At 35.3% G+C, this 15230-nt stretch overlaps 1 protein-coding gene across 10 annotated transcripts in view; it reads right to left on the bottom strand.

Annotated features, from left to right (window-relative positions):
- The window catches only part of LOC111070862 (protein pangolin, isoforms A/H/I/S), a 53982-nt gene that overhangs the window by 19159 nt on the left and 19593 nt on the right, over positions 1-15230 (bottom strand). For 3 of the 10 annotated variants that reach the window (XR_002607430.2, XM_022361878.2, XM_022361879.2), the window contains exons 6-8: positions 11793-11880; positions 9686-9766; positions 9473-9622 (exon numbers count right to left, since the gene is read on the bottom strand). Coding sequence is in view for 7 of the 10 variants with exons in the window: in XM_022361878.2 (XP_022217570.1) it covers positions 9473-9622; positions 9686-9766; positions 11793-11880 (319 nt within the window). In the remaining 3 variants the exon portion in view is untranslated. Of the gene's footprint in view, positions 1-1422; positions 4162-9472; positions 9623-9685; positions 9767-11792; positions 11881-15230 lie in introns of those variants that run through there. The other 7 variants (XR_002607428.2, XM_022361876.2, XR_002607429.2 and 4 more) reach the window with 6 other exon arrangements.

Here is a 15230-nt window from a genome sequence, read left to right as displayed (position 1 = left end):
CATCTTGCACACTGAATACACACTCCAGGAATACGTAAACGAAACATTCCTGTCACAGTTTTTTTTATATGGAGTTTGACAGGAATTTTTCAATTCAATTTATGCTTAAAATAAGATTTTTGTCAAATTCGGACACCTATATACATATGTACATATTGGCATTTCTCTGAAGTCGAACGGGACAGTCGTACACATTGCAAGTCGTAGAAAGTTCAAAATAAGACGGATTTTCAAAATGGTTTGTTTTTTGTTTTAGAACATTTTATCTGTTTCCAATTTTTCGGCCCTATGAGTGGTGCTAAGGTCGATTTTGGGCAACTATTCGCTTTTGCGATTTTTTTAAAAAAAACAAAGCCATTCGCAAGGGGAAAAATATGGAAGTGGTTTTCGCGGAGATCAATTCAAACTCAGATTTCAGCGAAAGTTGTGCATTGATATCTCTTTTAAATGGTTCCAATTATACGCAAATATGATTTGTAGGTTTTATACCCGTACTCAAAAAGAGTTAAGGGGTGTATTGTATTTGTGTTAAAAGTGGATGTTTGAAACGCAGAGAAGGAAACGTTTCCGACTCCATAAAGTATGTATATTCTTGATCAGCATCAATAGTCGAGTCGATATAGCCATGTCCGTTTGTCCGTCCGTCTAGATGAGCGCCTAGATCTCAGAAAGTATATGAGCTAGAGCAACCAAATTTTGTTTCCAGACTCATGTGATATCACACTGCTACAAGTGTATTTCAAAATTTCGCCCCGCCCCCTTCCGCCCACACAAAGGACGAAATTCTCTGCCAGGCACAACTTTAAAGATACGATAAAACAAAAAACGCTGTATCATATAGAATGACCATATCTACCAGATTGTTGAATCTGAATCAGATCTGATCATAATTATAGCCAGAATGAAGAAATTTTCGGTTGCTTCTCCCGCCTCCTTCAGCAAGAGACCCGCTACTCGTTCTCTTTCTCGCTCACACACTCTGCCTCGTTATGTACGCGAGCGCCCTCTAGCGGAGATGTAGAATCTACATGTTCGATTTATAATATACATAGTAGATATAGATAACAGATGTAGCAAAAAAAAAATGTAAATGTAAAAAATGTATATGTCAATTGGGTAAATTAGTTGTCGTTCATAAAATTGAGACTGTAATATCGCAACAGAATTATATGGAAATGCGTTTTTATAGACATTTAATTTTTTGGTCACGGTAAGCCTCGTTAGAGAAATGCCCATATGGAAGCATTGGTCGAGTATATAAAACTTCGGCGCGCCGAAACTAGGCTCATTACTGGTTAAATATTCTTTGTCTTTGAAAATAATTTAAAGCTTCGTAGTTCACAGATTAAATTCAAAAACTAATAAAGTTTCATGCTTAAATATTGTTTATCTACATATTGTCTTCAAAGATTTTTAAATTACATGTTTTTAAGCTTGGTTCCAATGCTAAGATCATACGGAGCATCTGGTACGGGTTCACCTTCGCACTTGTCGCTGGTAGTGCATCCACCTCCGTTGTCGATAACTGCAGCTGCTGTCAAAGCGCTCAGTCGTGCTTTGAACATACTAGTTAGGGCACGTTCCTGCAGAGCGGTTACGGCGGCAATAGCCGAAGATGCACCTTGAACAATTGGAGGAGATGGTGTAGATGTCGCTCCTGTTATTGCGGTTGTAATTGATGGTGGTGTGGGTAAGGTTCTATCTATGACGTTATAAATAGTTCCCGTTTGGTGACTGCGAGAATATTCCTTATTGCACCTGCCTTTTAATAAAGTTGTTTTAGGAGAAGACGTTGGCGGAGTTTCGATGCGGCGTGCGTATCGAGATTTTCTTCGACTGTTATTCAACGGACATGAAACAGGAATATTTCCAGTCGAGCAGCTACTATTACTGCTTGTCGGTGGAGTAGAAGGTGCTGCAGGAAACTGGATGTCGGCAAAATAGCCAGATTCGTTGACATTTGGAACAGCTAAACCGTCGCTGCTATTTTTAAGTGGACTCATATTCAATGCACGGTAGCTGTCAACAGAATCTAAAATATTTGCCCGAGCTTTGGCGCCAGCAGTAGTGAAATTATCAGGGATTTGTAGAGCATTTGTTTTAGACGCGTACTCCAAAATAATTTCAGCCGCAGTGCTACAATTTTCGACTTCTTCCTTAAATCGAGTGTCTCGATTTTTCGGATGCCATATGCACGTGGGCGATGGTATTGATTTTTCGCCTTCGCTATTATCACTATCACTGCAACCATTGAGTGTGCTACTGGACAGACTCCCCTGATGTTCAAGAACGGTTGAGGCCTTTTGTAGGATTATGTTCTCTATTTCATGCAGCGTTCTGGGTTTTTCTTTAGTTAATAAAAATTCAGACTCACTTGTGTTCACTTGATGCTTTAAGTCGCTTAAGTCAATTTGAGCATCGTTTTTTTTAAGTTTAAGCTCACTTTCTACGGACAACGCAATCGCAGCCAAAGCCATTATAGTATGTGTTGGCGTAGGACTAAAACCATTACCATCCTCTGAACTGAGTCCCAAACGTTGCAAGCTGCGCAGGTAATAGAGTTCTGCACTGTTCCATTGATGATGAAGTCGCTTTATTTGATCCAAAATGTCTTCAATTGTCTTGCAGTTTCCATTTAATTGGCGTCGTACAGTGGCTTCTAGGGACGAATCGGTAGATTTAGTCGCATTTTGGCGGTGACGTACACTGACGTTATCCCGAAATTGACCAGAAAGTAAGGTGAGTTGTTCTAAGCTTCTTTTCACATCGGCAAGCAGGATTTTATGCTCCCGAAATAAATAACAGGTGGATTTCAGGTGATCCTTTGTGTTTTCACCACGCTTCGAGTAATGTTCTGTGTTATTTGATTTGAAAGTATCTTCTAGTTCTTCAATTTGCTGTCCCAGATTGCTGTGACTTTGTTGAAACTGGGGAAAATCTAATAAGAGTTCTTCTCCAAATCTTAATCCGTTTTCTACGTCATTCAGCATCTCATTGTTGTTGTTATTATCCTGCGAAGATGGGGTTGGTGGCAGATCCTCTTGTCGAATACTTAATTTCTTTGATACCGAAAAATCAATCATATGCGTAGTGCGTTCGGAGACTCTCTCTGATTCTGTTTCCCGTTCCGTTAATTTAGGCTGTACAAATTCAGCAAAATGTCGAGTTAAAAATGGATTTTGGGAGAATTTCTGGTGAGTCAGCAGGTTATTATTGTATACGTAGGATAAGAGTTCTCGATTGCGATTGAACTCTTGCTCGAGCTCTTGATTGCTCCCTGTCTCATCCACTTTTTGCATATTTTGGGTAACGACGTTCGGCTGTCTTAAAAGAACTTCCGCTACAGCCGATGTAGGCGACATTCCAGAATCCAACGTGCTTGTTGGAGCACAAAAAAGATGTTGCAGAAGGTTGAGGCTTGGTTTTTTAACAGTGTTGGAAGTTAATGAACCATATTCGCCATATGTGTTTCGAAAAGTGTCCAAGTAGCTTTTTTTCATAATTTCATTAATATCAGTTATACTTGAATTCGATATCTCTGTTGTTGAGGACGTGGCGGAAGCTGTTTCGATTGATGTGTTTTTCAGATTTGAATATATTTTATTATTTGCATCATAGACCCTGTTAATTTTTTTGTCATTATTATTGTGCAGTGCTCCCTCAGATATATGGTTCATTTTATTGATTGGCTCCGCCAGCTCAGATGACTCAGCTTCAATGGATACTCCAAAATGTGGCACTATATGTATTCGCATAGAGCTACTGTATTGATCCGATGGATTTGGGTGTGCATTGCTTCCGAGCCGGTACGACTGCGGATTTAGAATTTCTGCCACATTTGTTTGCGGCGGATTTGGTACTATAAAGTCTACTTCTGAATTTAAATTTGTTCTAAATTTTGTAGTCAATTTGGAATCAACATCCACGTTCATATGCTTTGTTAACTGATGTGATTGCGATTTTGCCTCAAATGACATTTGAACATTTATAGTTTAGCACACTTTGTTAAATTTAACCAATGATTTATTGCTTTTCAAAGATATGAACTTATATATAATTGTTGTTGACAATCGGTTTTATCCATATTTTTTATTGATCAAAAATGTCAATTTGTTGTTTTAATAAATAAAACAGGATATTCGCTAACTAAAAATCGGACGAAATGTAACATTTTTTTACATTTTTTTTAATAAAATTTTACATGTAGTATTATAATTAATTCAATTGTTTACTTGCACTGATATAAACTCATTCAATTTCTGTGATGTATCTAGAAAGCTCTCACTGTTCTCTTGCACTTGGTAATCGACAGGCGCAATGACCGTAACAAATTAACCAGGTTTCCGCCTGTTGCAAATTCGAATGAAATACACGACGCATATTTGTATATAATTCTACACTACATTTTATTCTGGTACGATTGTTCATAAAATAATCTTTTTTTTTAAACTATGCCCGCAAGCTTTTATGAACTATTCAATTTAAAGATACTATCGTTTCACTTGCACGTATGTATGTATGTTTTTTTAGACTTAGCTCAGGCAGAGATTAATATAGTTTCCATTTGCTCTTGCTTCCGAATGTATTGCTGACATATGGTGGTGTGTGTATGTAATATTTAAACCCGATTATCGCCCGTAAAAATGTATATTGATTTTATCATACGATTTTGTGAAGATTTATAAAGTTTATATGAAAACCGAAAATTTCATTTCGAAAATATGTATTTTATAATATGCACTTTTTGAGGATGTTAACTAATATACAAAGATATATTTGTCAAATATTACACTTTAAAAACTACAAAATTTGTTAAATTTCGCACAAAACTATACAACGGAGGATGTTTAATTATTAAATATTTCTGATAACAGGCCACTGTTATATTGTGTATACAACAGAGATTTAACTTTGTCCTTCTTTCGTCTATGCTACCATTTTTTAATAAGAGTCCAACACAAGCAATCGTTTTTGTGATTCACGATTTCTTATTTAATTGTGGTATAATTCGTCTTTGAGTTTGTTTAAATTAAATTCGGGTGTTTTGTGGTGAAAGGTTTTAAATGCCCTATAGTCTTTTGTTATAAGGATGTTCGAAAATGTGTATATACTGCCAAAACATTTTGACGAATTACACTCGCCTTAAAATTATAAGTTTACGATGACTGCGAACGTCGTTTTATATCGACTCTCCACGTTGGAGAGGCCGAGGCCGATGGGTACATGTGCCATGATAGAAAATGCGCAAGGAATTGTGCGCAGAAGTTTAATGTAAAATTTCTCTGAGAATTTTTATAAGATACATTTTCTCTCTCAGCAAATGAGTATCTATCTATTCGTAAAATAAATATAAAATTTAAGACTCCTTCATCCTTTTCGTATTTTGTTATTTTAAAAAATAAAAGTAGGTTTGGGAGGCAAAACACACTCTAATAAACCTCGATGCCCAAATACTTATAAATGTGTTTATATTTTTGTTTACTAATAAAACAAAAGTCTATCCACAAAAGAGAAATCTTCGTTCGCTTATGGGAACTGTTGAGTAACTGTTGGTATCGGTATCGACATAATGCCGTCGATACCAACACTTGTTGCACGGCGTATTTTATAATGGATGGCTATGAATAGGCACGATAGGTGTGCGTGTATGTGTGTGCTATCGGCGTGAAAATTATATCGACAGTGATACCGATAACGATGCAGTGAAATGTTGGAGCTCTTCCAAATAAAAGAGCACGTATAAAATGACACATTAATATATATATTTATATTAAAATTAAATGTGTACACTACGGTACTAAATGCGTCATAAAAAAAAAAATGAGCTTATGACATGATTATCTTTAAAATTATGGTATGTTTTATTTTACAAAAAGGTTTTAGGGATTAGTATTATTTTTATGCAAATTCGATCGAGTTTAGACGTTGGTATAAAGGTTAGAATTAGCTTTGAATTTAAACGGATTATGGTACCCCTCAAAAGTGTAAAATATTCTTATATACATATATATAATTAGATTGTGCCAAGGCCTTTATCCTTTTCTGAGGAAGTTCGTCAGTACGGTTTTATTATACAAATTATAAGAAAAATTCTGAAATTAGTATAATTTTTTTGCCAACAATGTAGGACAAAATACATATTTTTAATAAAAAACGAGAAAGAACGCGTGAATTGCTTCTGTAGACGCGACTCTACATTTATACCCGTACTCAGTCAGTATATTAATTTAATAGCTTATGATTTATGTAGAATTTTAAAATATGTTACATTTTACATTTTTTTGTTACATTTGTTATCTACATCTACAATGTCGATTAAACATCTAAAATGTAGATTATATATCTACAATGTAGATTCTACAAATTCTCCGTAAAGGTCGCGCATTGCACAGGGCAGAGCAGAGTGTGTGCGAGCGAGAAAGAGAATGAGTAGCGTGGTCTCGTGTTGGAGGAGGTAGGGGAAGCAACAGAAAATTAATTTCTTCATTCTTGCTATAATTATGATCCGATCAGTACCAGACTTGGCAATCTGATAGATATGGTGATTTTCTATGATACTGCGCTTTTTTGTATCTTTAAAATTGTGGCTGCCACAGATTTTCGTCCTTTTTTGGGGGGGAAGGGGGCTTGGTTGCTCTAGCTCGTATAGTCTCCGAGAACTAGGCGCTCATCAGGACGGACGGACGGACAGACAGAAATGGCTATATCGACTCGGCTATTGATGATGATCAAGAATATATATTCTTTATGTGGTCGGAAACATTTCCTTCTCTGCGTTGCACACATCCACTTTTACTACAAATTTAATATACCCCTCTTTTTGAGTACGGGTATAAAAAGTTGTATCACACATGTATAATAATTTCTGACATACTAGAGACATAAGTGAAGGAAACCCCAAAAAGTAAATTCTATATCTGACCAAATAGGGTCGGTTAAAGAATAGTCGTGCTCCAATTATTCTTGAGAAATTTATAGAAGATCTTAATACGAAAAACGCTTCTTAAACATTTTTTTTGCATATTTTTACATACACTCCTCGCCACTTGTATAGGACACCCCATCAGGTCAGTTTTCTATCATCGCCTGCTCCCAAACCAAGCACGTTAGAGACTTAATTTCTGTTTTAACGTTTATTTTATTGTTGTAATATGATAAAAAAAAAGCTTTTTTTATTAAGCTGCAAGTATTTAAAACATTATAAACATTAAATTTAATAGTTTTTTAGCCACCTTTCTTTTCCAAAACTAGACACATCATGTTGGGAAGAGAATAGGGCGCCCAGCTTTATAGCTTCACGTTTTGGCTCTAAATAAAAGCTTTAACAATCCAGGCTGCATGGATAGGCGCATTATCACGTTGATAAGCCAATGAAAGGTTTCTAAAAAGGTTTTCGAAGTGTGGACAAGCCGCTTTCAAAAAGCAAGTGTAAGACAGCGTTTCATTGTGGTTGGCAAAAATTTCATTTTGAAGGTGTCACAATGCGAAATGGCCCCCACACCATCTCACCGCCAACTCTGCTATGGATTCTATCCAAATGATGGGTTTCTTTCCGAAGATCAGGAAAATAATAACTTTATCCAACAGGGCCTTCCAAATGGAATTTTTTTCGTCTGAGAAGACCACGCGTGACACTGCGAAGTCCAACTAACATGTGCGCGGCGATAACTTTGTCTTTTCGAACGGGGCTAAGAGGTGGCTTCTTCTTTATTTTAAGATTTTTTAGATGTTAAGCTTTCAAAATAACGCGCTGCATTGTTGTTAGACTGGCCTTAACACCACATTTTTCTCTAATTTTCTCCAAAGAAACGTGTGAATTTTACGCTTTCCTAAATATAAGTCGCATCTCTGCTGCTGTAGAACTCTGTGTGTGCGACCTTTATTTTTTTTTCCCATATTATGACTCATTAGTTAAAAACTGGAGTACAACATGTCAGCTTCTATCGATATTTATTTTAATATTTTAGCAACAGATAGTCCAGCTACCTTGTATGATTTGATATGTCCTTTTTCCACATCGGTTGACCGCTTTACGCTTTATTAAATTAATAAGTCAAACGTTATCACAAAGTTAAATCAACTAAGTATAGGTGTTCATCTTGCAAAGCTAACGATCAAACTAAACGCATGTCCTATTCAAGTGGCGCAAATTTAAGACCCCGGAATTCACTGTTTTTTTTGATATATTGTTTTTTAAATACTTACAGCTTAATAACTAAATCTTTCTTTTAATCATATTAAAACAATAAAATGCACTTTAATTTAAAATAGAAATTAAGTCTCTAACGTGCTTGGTTTGGGAGCAGGCGATGATAGAAAACTGACCTGATGGGGTGTCATATTCATGTGACGAGCAGTGTATTTTGTTTGCCATATAAATATGTAAATTATTGTAATGTTCAGTTTTCTATAAAAAAAGGACTCCCTTTTAAGTCACATTAATACAAATTATGCATTAAATTTTCAATATTTTCGGTTCGTGAATTCTGAGAAATTGCAAAGAACAAAAAATTTTCAAGCTTGATGCAAAAGGAAGTAGCAGACAAAACTAAACTTAACACGGGAGTATACTTATTAGCGAAATCTTAAAGTCTACATAGTAAGGCTCACAAACGTTTTAGACATCTGCTTTAAAAACCTTGTACATGTGGCACATTTAGGGGATGGAGTCGTATGCGCAGACGCTATATCAATGAGAGGGCCAATGAGAGAGTTCATATATTCAGGATGTCTGTCCATTTGTCTATTTGTATGTGTGTGTGTGTGTCCACTCTATAGTAAGCTATGGCTAAATTAAAGATGGCGTCTGTAAATCGCCCACCCACGCGCAGAAAAAATGTCAATGGCGTGTTGGAAGCATTGATGAACAAATACAAAATACACTAAAAATACAGGGCAATACTAAAAATATTCAACATAGTAATCAAACTTATTTCAGATCGGATAGAAGAATAAATATTTAAAAGTGCTTGCTTGGGCTGTTCTGTTATTGACATATATACTATAAATTTTTAGAAAACAAAATGTGTGCAAGGGTGGCTATCTCCGCAACGCGTGCACCAAATTGCATGCGGTAAATGATAGCCAAAGTATTTGACATTATTTAAAAAAAAATGTTTATTTTCCATAAATAGGTTCCTTAAAAAAAAAATATATTTTGTTTTTATAACTTTTTCTGTGAAAAATTGATTTCTGAACAAATTTCAATTTGTGTAAATATATACATATGTTGCTTTTGATTATCATTGTTTAATTTCGATGAATACCTAAAAATTAAATTAATTTAGTAAGCAGCGAAGCGCGCGGGTCTGCTAGTCCAGTATATGTATACGTATATATACAAATTATATTCATAGATAAATACACACATGTTTTTTTTTACATACATTTGTATGTAAAAATATGTATGTACACATAAAGTTAATAAAAGCTTTTTTAATAGTATATCACAATTGGTTAGTCTATGTCTTACCTTGGATAACGATTATTCGTTGTTGGGTCCGTAGAACCACAGTCTTGTTTGGAACTGGCCCCCACAATGGCAGGATGGGAATTTAAAACATGATGGGATGTAGCGTGTACTGAAGGCAGCAGGCTCGGTGAGAATCGGAATGGAAAATCGCTAAAACATAATTGTATTTGTATTAACCAGTATTATAACAATGTTTATTCTATTCTATTTCACCTTGAAAGCGTAGTGTTAATTGGTATTGATGTGGGATATGGGGTTCTAAAACTAGATGCAGAGTACACAGATGGCGTGTGCCTGTAAAAATAAATACAAAATAAGATATCATAAATCGATTAAATATTACCAAAATGCTATGAAATGCTACCAAATTTAACATTTTCCCATCTGTCGGTTATATTTATTTTGTTTTCTGGTGTATGAACTCCTAAATAAATGGAGACCCATATCCTAGTTACAGACTTGTACATGCGTATGTGTTAATCCTGCGTTACGGACGTCACGAACATTTTTTTGTTAAAATTGACAACTGGTGTTTAAGTTTGTATATTTTCAAGAAATTTTTTCAAAATTCAGTTACTTTGCAGTACTTTTAAACTTATTTTGAAACAAAAGGTTAACTATTTTTGAAAAAAGTTAGGCATGGTTCCGTTGCGGACGTTATAAAAAGGTCAACTTTGAGGCTCATGTGCAGTTTCTCATTTTGTTAAAGTAAATTTTGCATAATGAACAAAAAAGTCTATATAAAAAAAATTAAGTAGAATATATGACCATAAAAATTCATCTTTTAATACAATATTAAGTAGTCCCTTTATACAGAGCATTGCAGACGTGTTTTATTTTTATCTTAAATAAATTAAAATAAAACATTATTTTTAACTTTTCTATGCGCTAAATACTTAAAATACTGGTTTTTTTTTACAAGAATAAATTTCTTCCTTTGGTTTAAAAATTATCGTATATCCCATACGCATGTAACAAAAGACAATTTGATCATGATCATATCGGAGATCAGCATCAGTGACGATGGCAATAAGAATATATAAAATCACTTACATATGTATAGGGCTAATTAAAATTTTGTTTTCAATTTTAGAAACTGATGTTGTTCTTCATAAAGCCAGAAGTCATTTGCTTTAATCGAATTACTGCATCATCAATACAATATACATACAGCTGCGGTCAAAATAATAGTAGTGACAATATGACTTTTCATATATCCTACCTTAATTGCAGATTGTAATAATATAAAACAACTTAAAATAAACCTTCAAAATTTTCAGAAAAACATTAAAATGTTGAAGAACCTCAAAAACGGGGACGCTAAAAATAATTGTCTTGCATTTTTTCTAAGGTCTAAAAAAATTTTCTGAGAGTGTTTATATCTTATATAATAACTGTTTTAAGCGAGTTTTAAAATTTAGTTGGCAGCGAACCACTTTTTGGCAACTTTGCAGGTGTCTTTCGGATCGTCCTCCTGGTATCCGGCGATTTTTTAATTTTGTTGGTCTGTAGTCAGCAAACGCGGCGCCCAGTGGCAGGATAGCTTTTTCATATGCACTCAGTAGTCATCCTTGGGGCATCTGCTAGCTCGCGCCCTACACTTTGCGATCAGTCAACACCATTTCATGTATTTTTTTTTAATTTTCCTGAGTAACCTTTTAGGAGGGCCTGCCACTTCATCGATAGTGGAGTTTCGGCCAAAATTAAATTTTTGAAAGCAATATTTCTCGGTGTGATCTGAAGAAAGCATTAGCCCCATAATATTTATCCAAATTTTCTTTTGTTTCGCCGTTCTGCCTCTTAAATAATAATAAACGAATCACTGTATGGCGCTGAAATTTGAGATGTCTGCCTAAATAAGAATGGACTATAAAGCAACAACAATTTTGTTGCGACAGCAGAGCATTTGGTCAAGGAGGTTACTTTTTACCGCACCATTTTGACCGCAACTGTATGTACTTTTGCACATAGGAATATTGAGCTCCAATCTAACCATCCTTACTTGCTTTTAAATTACATTCATCATTTGAACAACAAGAAAAAATATATTTTTTCTGGCCGAAAAAATTAGCTGCAAACATAGATCAGTGCTCCGCCAACTTTTGTGTTTAAGGTACACCCATAAAATCAATCAAATTTAGAGGTTCACCAAAGTAAAAAGCAATGTTTATTTATAACTAAAATCAATGTACCAATAATAATAATTATCTTCACAAAACCTTGACTGTTTGCCGTGGCACACCAACTGATCACCACGGTACACCAGTGTGCCGCGGCGGTGCTATGAAAGGAATCAAAAGGAATTATATAAAATACATACCAGGAAGCAACCTGAGTCATATCAGGACTAAGCATTGGGTAAGGGTATTGACCTGCTGCAAACGGATATAAAGCGGGACGTGTTAACCCTGAAAATAGAATTAGGGAGATGTCGCAAAAATAAGTTCTATGTACAATTTTTTACCATTTTGCAAAAAATAATATAAATAACATTTTAAATCTTATATTCAATATTTCTCAAAAGATGCGAAAGAAACAACAAGAATATGTGTATGCACATGTACTATACATGTACTATACATGTACTATACATGTACATATATGTACATATGTACATTAATTGAATTTATGCCGCAACGTTTCAGAAGAGTTTCTTATTGTACATATATACATACATAATCCACCAAAATGTTGTATCTTTTTTAATCCGTTAATTTCATTAATTTGTGGTTTAGTTTGTAAGTCCAAACGACGTTTTGGGTCGTGTTAATAAAACCAATCTTCAATCGGATATTTATTGGTCCTCATTCAATATTTTAGAACCTGTGCTTGACGATTTCTTTTAGTTTTTCGCTTCCCTTGCCCTTACCCTTACTTAAGTGTGTGCAGCAGCTACAATAGTCCAATAGAAAACGAGAGGGAACGTTGGAAGTCGTAGTGGCCGCGACTCTACTTTTATACCCGTACTCAGTCAGTATACACTGCCGATCAATGGAACTGACTCAGGAATTTTTTACATGAAATTTCATTTGTTATATTATAACAAAACCATTTGACCGAGAACTCTAATTTTTAATTTTCTTAATAAAGAATAAAGTCCTGAATAATGAAAAAATTAATATTTTCCATATTAATTCGTACTTTTATTTAAAAAATGAAATTTCATAAAGAAAATTCCTTACTCTATTCCATTGATCGTCATTGTATATTAATTTTTATCTGTTTCCATTTTTTTTTGCTACATCTGTTAACTACAATATAGACGTAGCTTTTGAAATACACTTTTAACAGTGAGTCTGAACAAAATTTAGTTGCTCTAGCTCTTATAGTCTCTGAGAGCTAGGTGATAAACGAGACGAACAGGCGGACGGACGGACAGACAGACATGGCTATATCGACTCAGATACACTTTTACAACAAATTTAATATACCACTTATCTCTTCGAGTACGGGTATAAACGAGTCCGGTAGCGGTAGCCGGGCGCAAAGTTTGGCAGTTGAATCTAAACATATTTACATACATATATACATATGTATACATACATACATATATGAAAAAATAAGTATAATAATTATTATGTTTATAATCAACACATATGTTGACATTTGTCTATCTTTAAAATCGTTCGCGTTTCCGAAAGAATATGCTTTAAATGGCTCTAGTCTACACAAATTACATCGTCACATTTAAAAGGTTCTAATGCATTTCAATTGATTACCCCCAAGAAAACCATAAAAATGTACATTGTGTGTACATGTGTATTTATACATACTATATCTATGTAAGGGCGGGAAATGAATTTGCTCGCTTATCGGCAGTAAAGTAGATGTGTAAATATAGGATTATTTAGCATTTTCATTTCTACTTTCAAGCCGTTTTTTTTTTAATTGAAATTTTGTTGTCCTTTCTATTTCATGTCCCGCTGATGTCATTCTTCTTTTAGCCCTTACATTTTATGCCATTGTTGTCATTTTCAAGTTTTTATTGTTATACGATGCGGCAGCATAACAAACTGCCAGAAGGGTGACGGGACCGGGGCGGTCGCTGCAATCACCCGCGGGCGGTAACGTGTGCCGAAGGGGACGAGACATGCCTTTCCAGAATTGAATTGAACTAGCGACAAAAAGATGTCATTATTATGTGGTTGTGCAACATGTTTTTATTCATTAGGTACTCTCTGCCAGATATTCCATCCCATCCCGTTGAATGGGTTGGCTCATATCATATTAGTAATATCTTCCCCCGGCTATTTGTTCCCGTCTGTTGCGCTACCCTTAAACTCGATGCGATTGCTCTGTGAACTACTATCAATTTCAAATAAGGGTAGAACCCATTAAACGATGTGAAGTATTACCGTTGTCCCATAGCGACTACTATTGTGACATCATTAGGTGCATTCAACCTACAACTTGGTTTAAACATTTTTTTTTTAATTTTAAATAAAAAAAATTGCTACGCGTGGTATTGCACAAACATAAATTTGCATAAATCAAGCAATATTATACATATAGGTGTGTATGAATGCATATCTGTATCCATATGATTTTGCACTACAGATAGGGGCGATGGTCGTTCGAGAGTCGAGGGAAAACTAAAAGTATTTTCGATCTCATCAAATTACCAATGATCTAATCTCCGATGTGCCTACTTATGTTGGGCATATCATTACTGGGAGATCTAGAGAGCCATGTGCTGACAGCGATTGCAAACGTGACAAACCACCCGATTTAAAGTTCGAGCTTGAGTGTTGTACCAAGAAAGGACGACGGGGGTTGTTGCCAGCCACAGCCAAAGCCAACACAACACTGCACTGCAGGTCATGAACGACGTTCTTTTAACCACGCCGCGCAGAGGGCGGTCCTCTTTATATCCTTGAAATGGAAAACGCCCCTCTTCATGTTTTACTAATAGTTCAGCAATTAGTCCTTTATACAACATTGAAACTGAAGTTAGTCCAAATATGATTGTAGTTTTAAATTGAAAATATGTATGTACGCGCTATTCGAAATTTTCTTTCTGCTGCCGTTGGTTGCACTTTCTGACGCGTGCAAAGATGTTTCTATGCTTTTATACCAAGCCGTAAAAACATCTTACTAAAATAAAAATGTCGTGCTTTCTGTGTTTTGTACTGTGTTTCTACATGCATACATATGTATGTTGTATATGCATATATGTATGTATTGCCATACTTCCAGGATTATTTGAAGATTTATTTTAAAACTACAAAAGTAATAATATTCACTCGAATTCATAATTATTCAGGGCAAAATAAAATGCGGAGATTACTGTACCCAGACCCTGTCCCACTCGTAACCGCATATCACCCCTGTAGCTTTCCTCTCTTGAAGCTGGTTGAGATTTTATTGTGTTATTCAATTATTAGTACGCCATTGTAAACGTTCATAAAACCGTGTAATCCATTGGACCTCTTAAGTGCATGCCTTTTATTTACGCCGCTGGTACCCATTAGATCGGCAGCCCGTGCTCGATTTCAACCCACCACGAACCCCATAGAAAACAAGCAAACAACGAGGGAAATTTGGCAGAATGGATGGATCAATGCCATATTATAGCATGTATACAAATAAAATCGCATCATGTGCAATTATTATTTCATAATTTGTTTGAATTTCGTCTTTGAGGCCGAGGGTGAGAAAGTCAATAGCTCGCGGTTGGGTTACCCGGTTGCCCCGTACCGAACGAGAGAGAGTATAAGGGTGTACAAGTAGTAGTATAGCCAAACCACAACGATGGTAC

The sequence above is a fragment of the Drosophila obscura genome, unplaced genomic scaffold, assembly GCF_018151105.1.
Source record: "Drosophila obscura isolate BZ-5 IFL unplaced genomic scaffold, ASM1815110v1 contig_187, whole genome shotgun sequence".
Lineage (NCBI taxonomy): Eukaryota > Metazoa > Arthropoda > Insecta > Diptera > Drosophilidae > Drosophila > Drosophila obscura.
The sequence above is the reverse complement of the archived record's forward strand: the minus strand, read 5'-3'. Positions and strand labels throughout refer to the sequence as shown.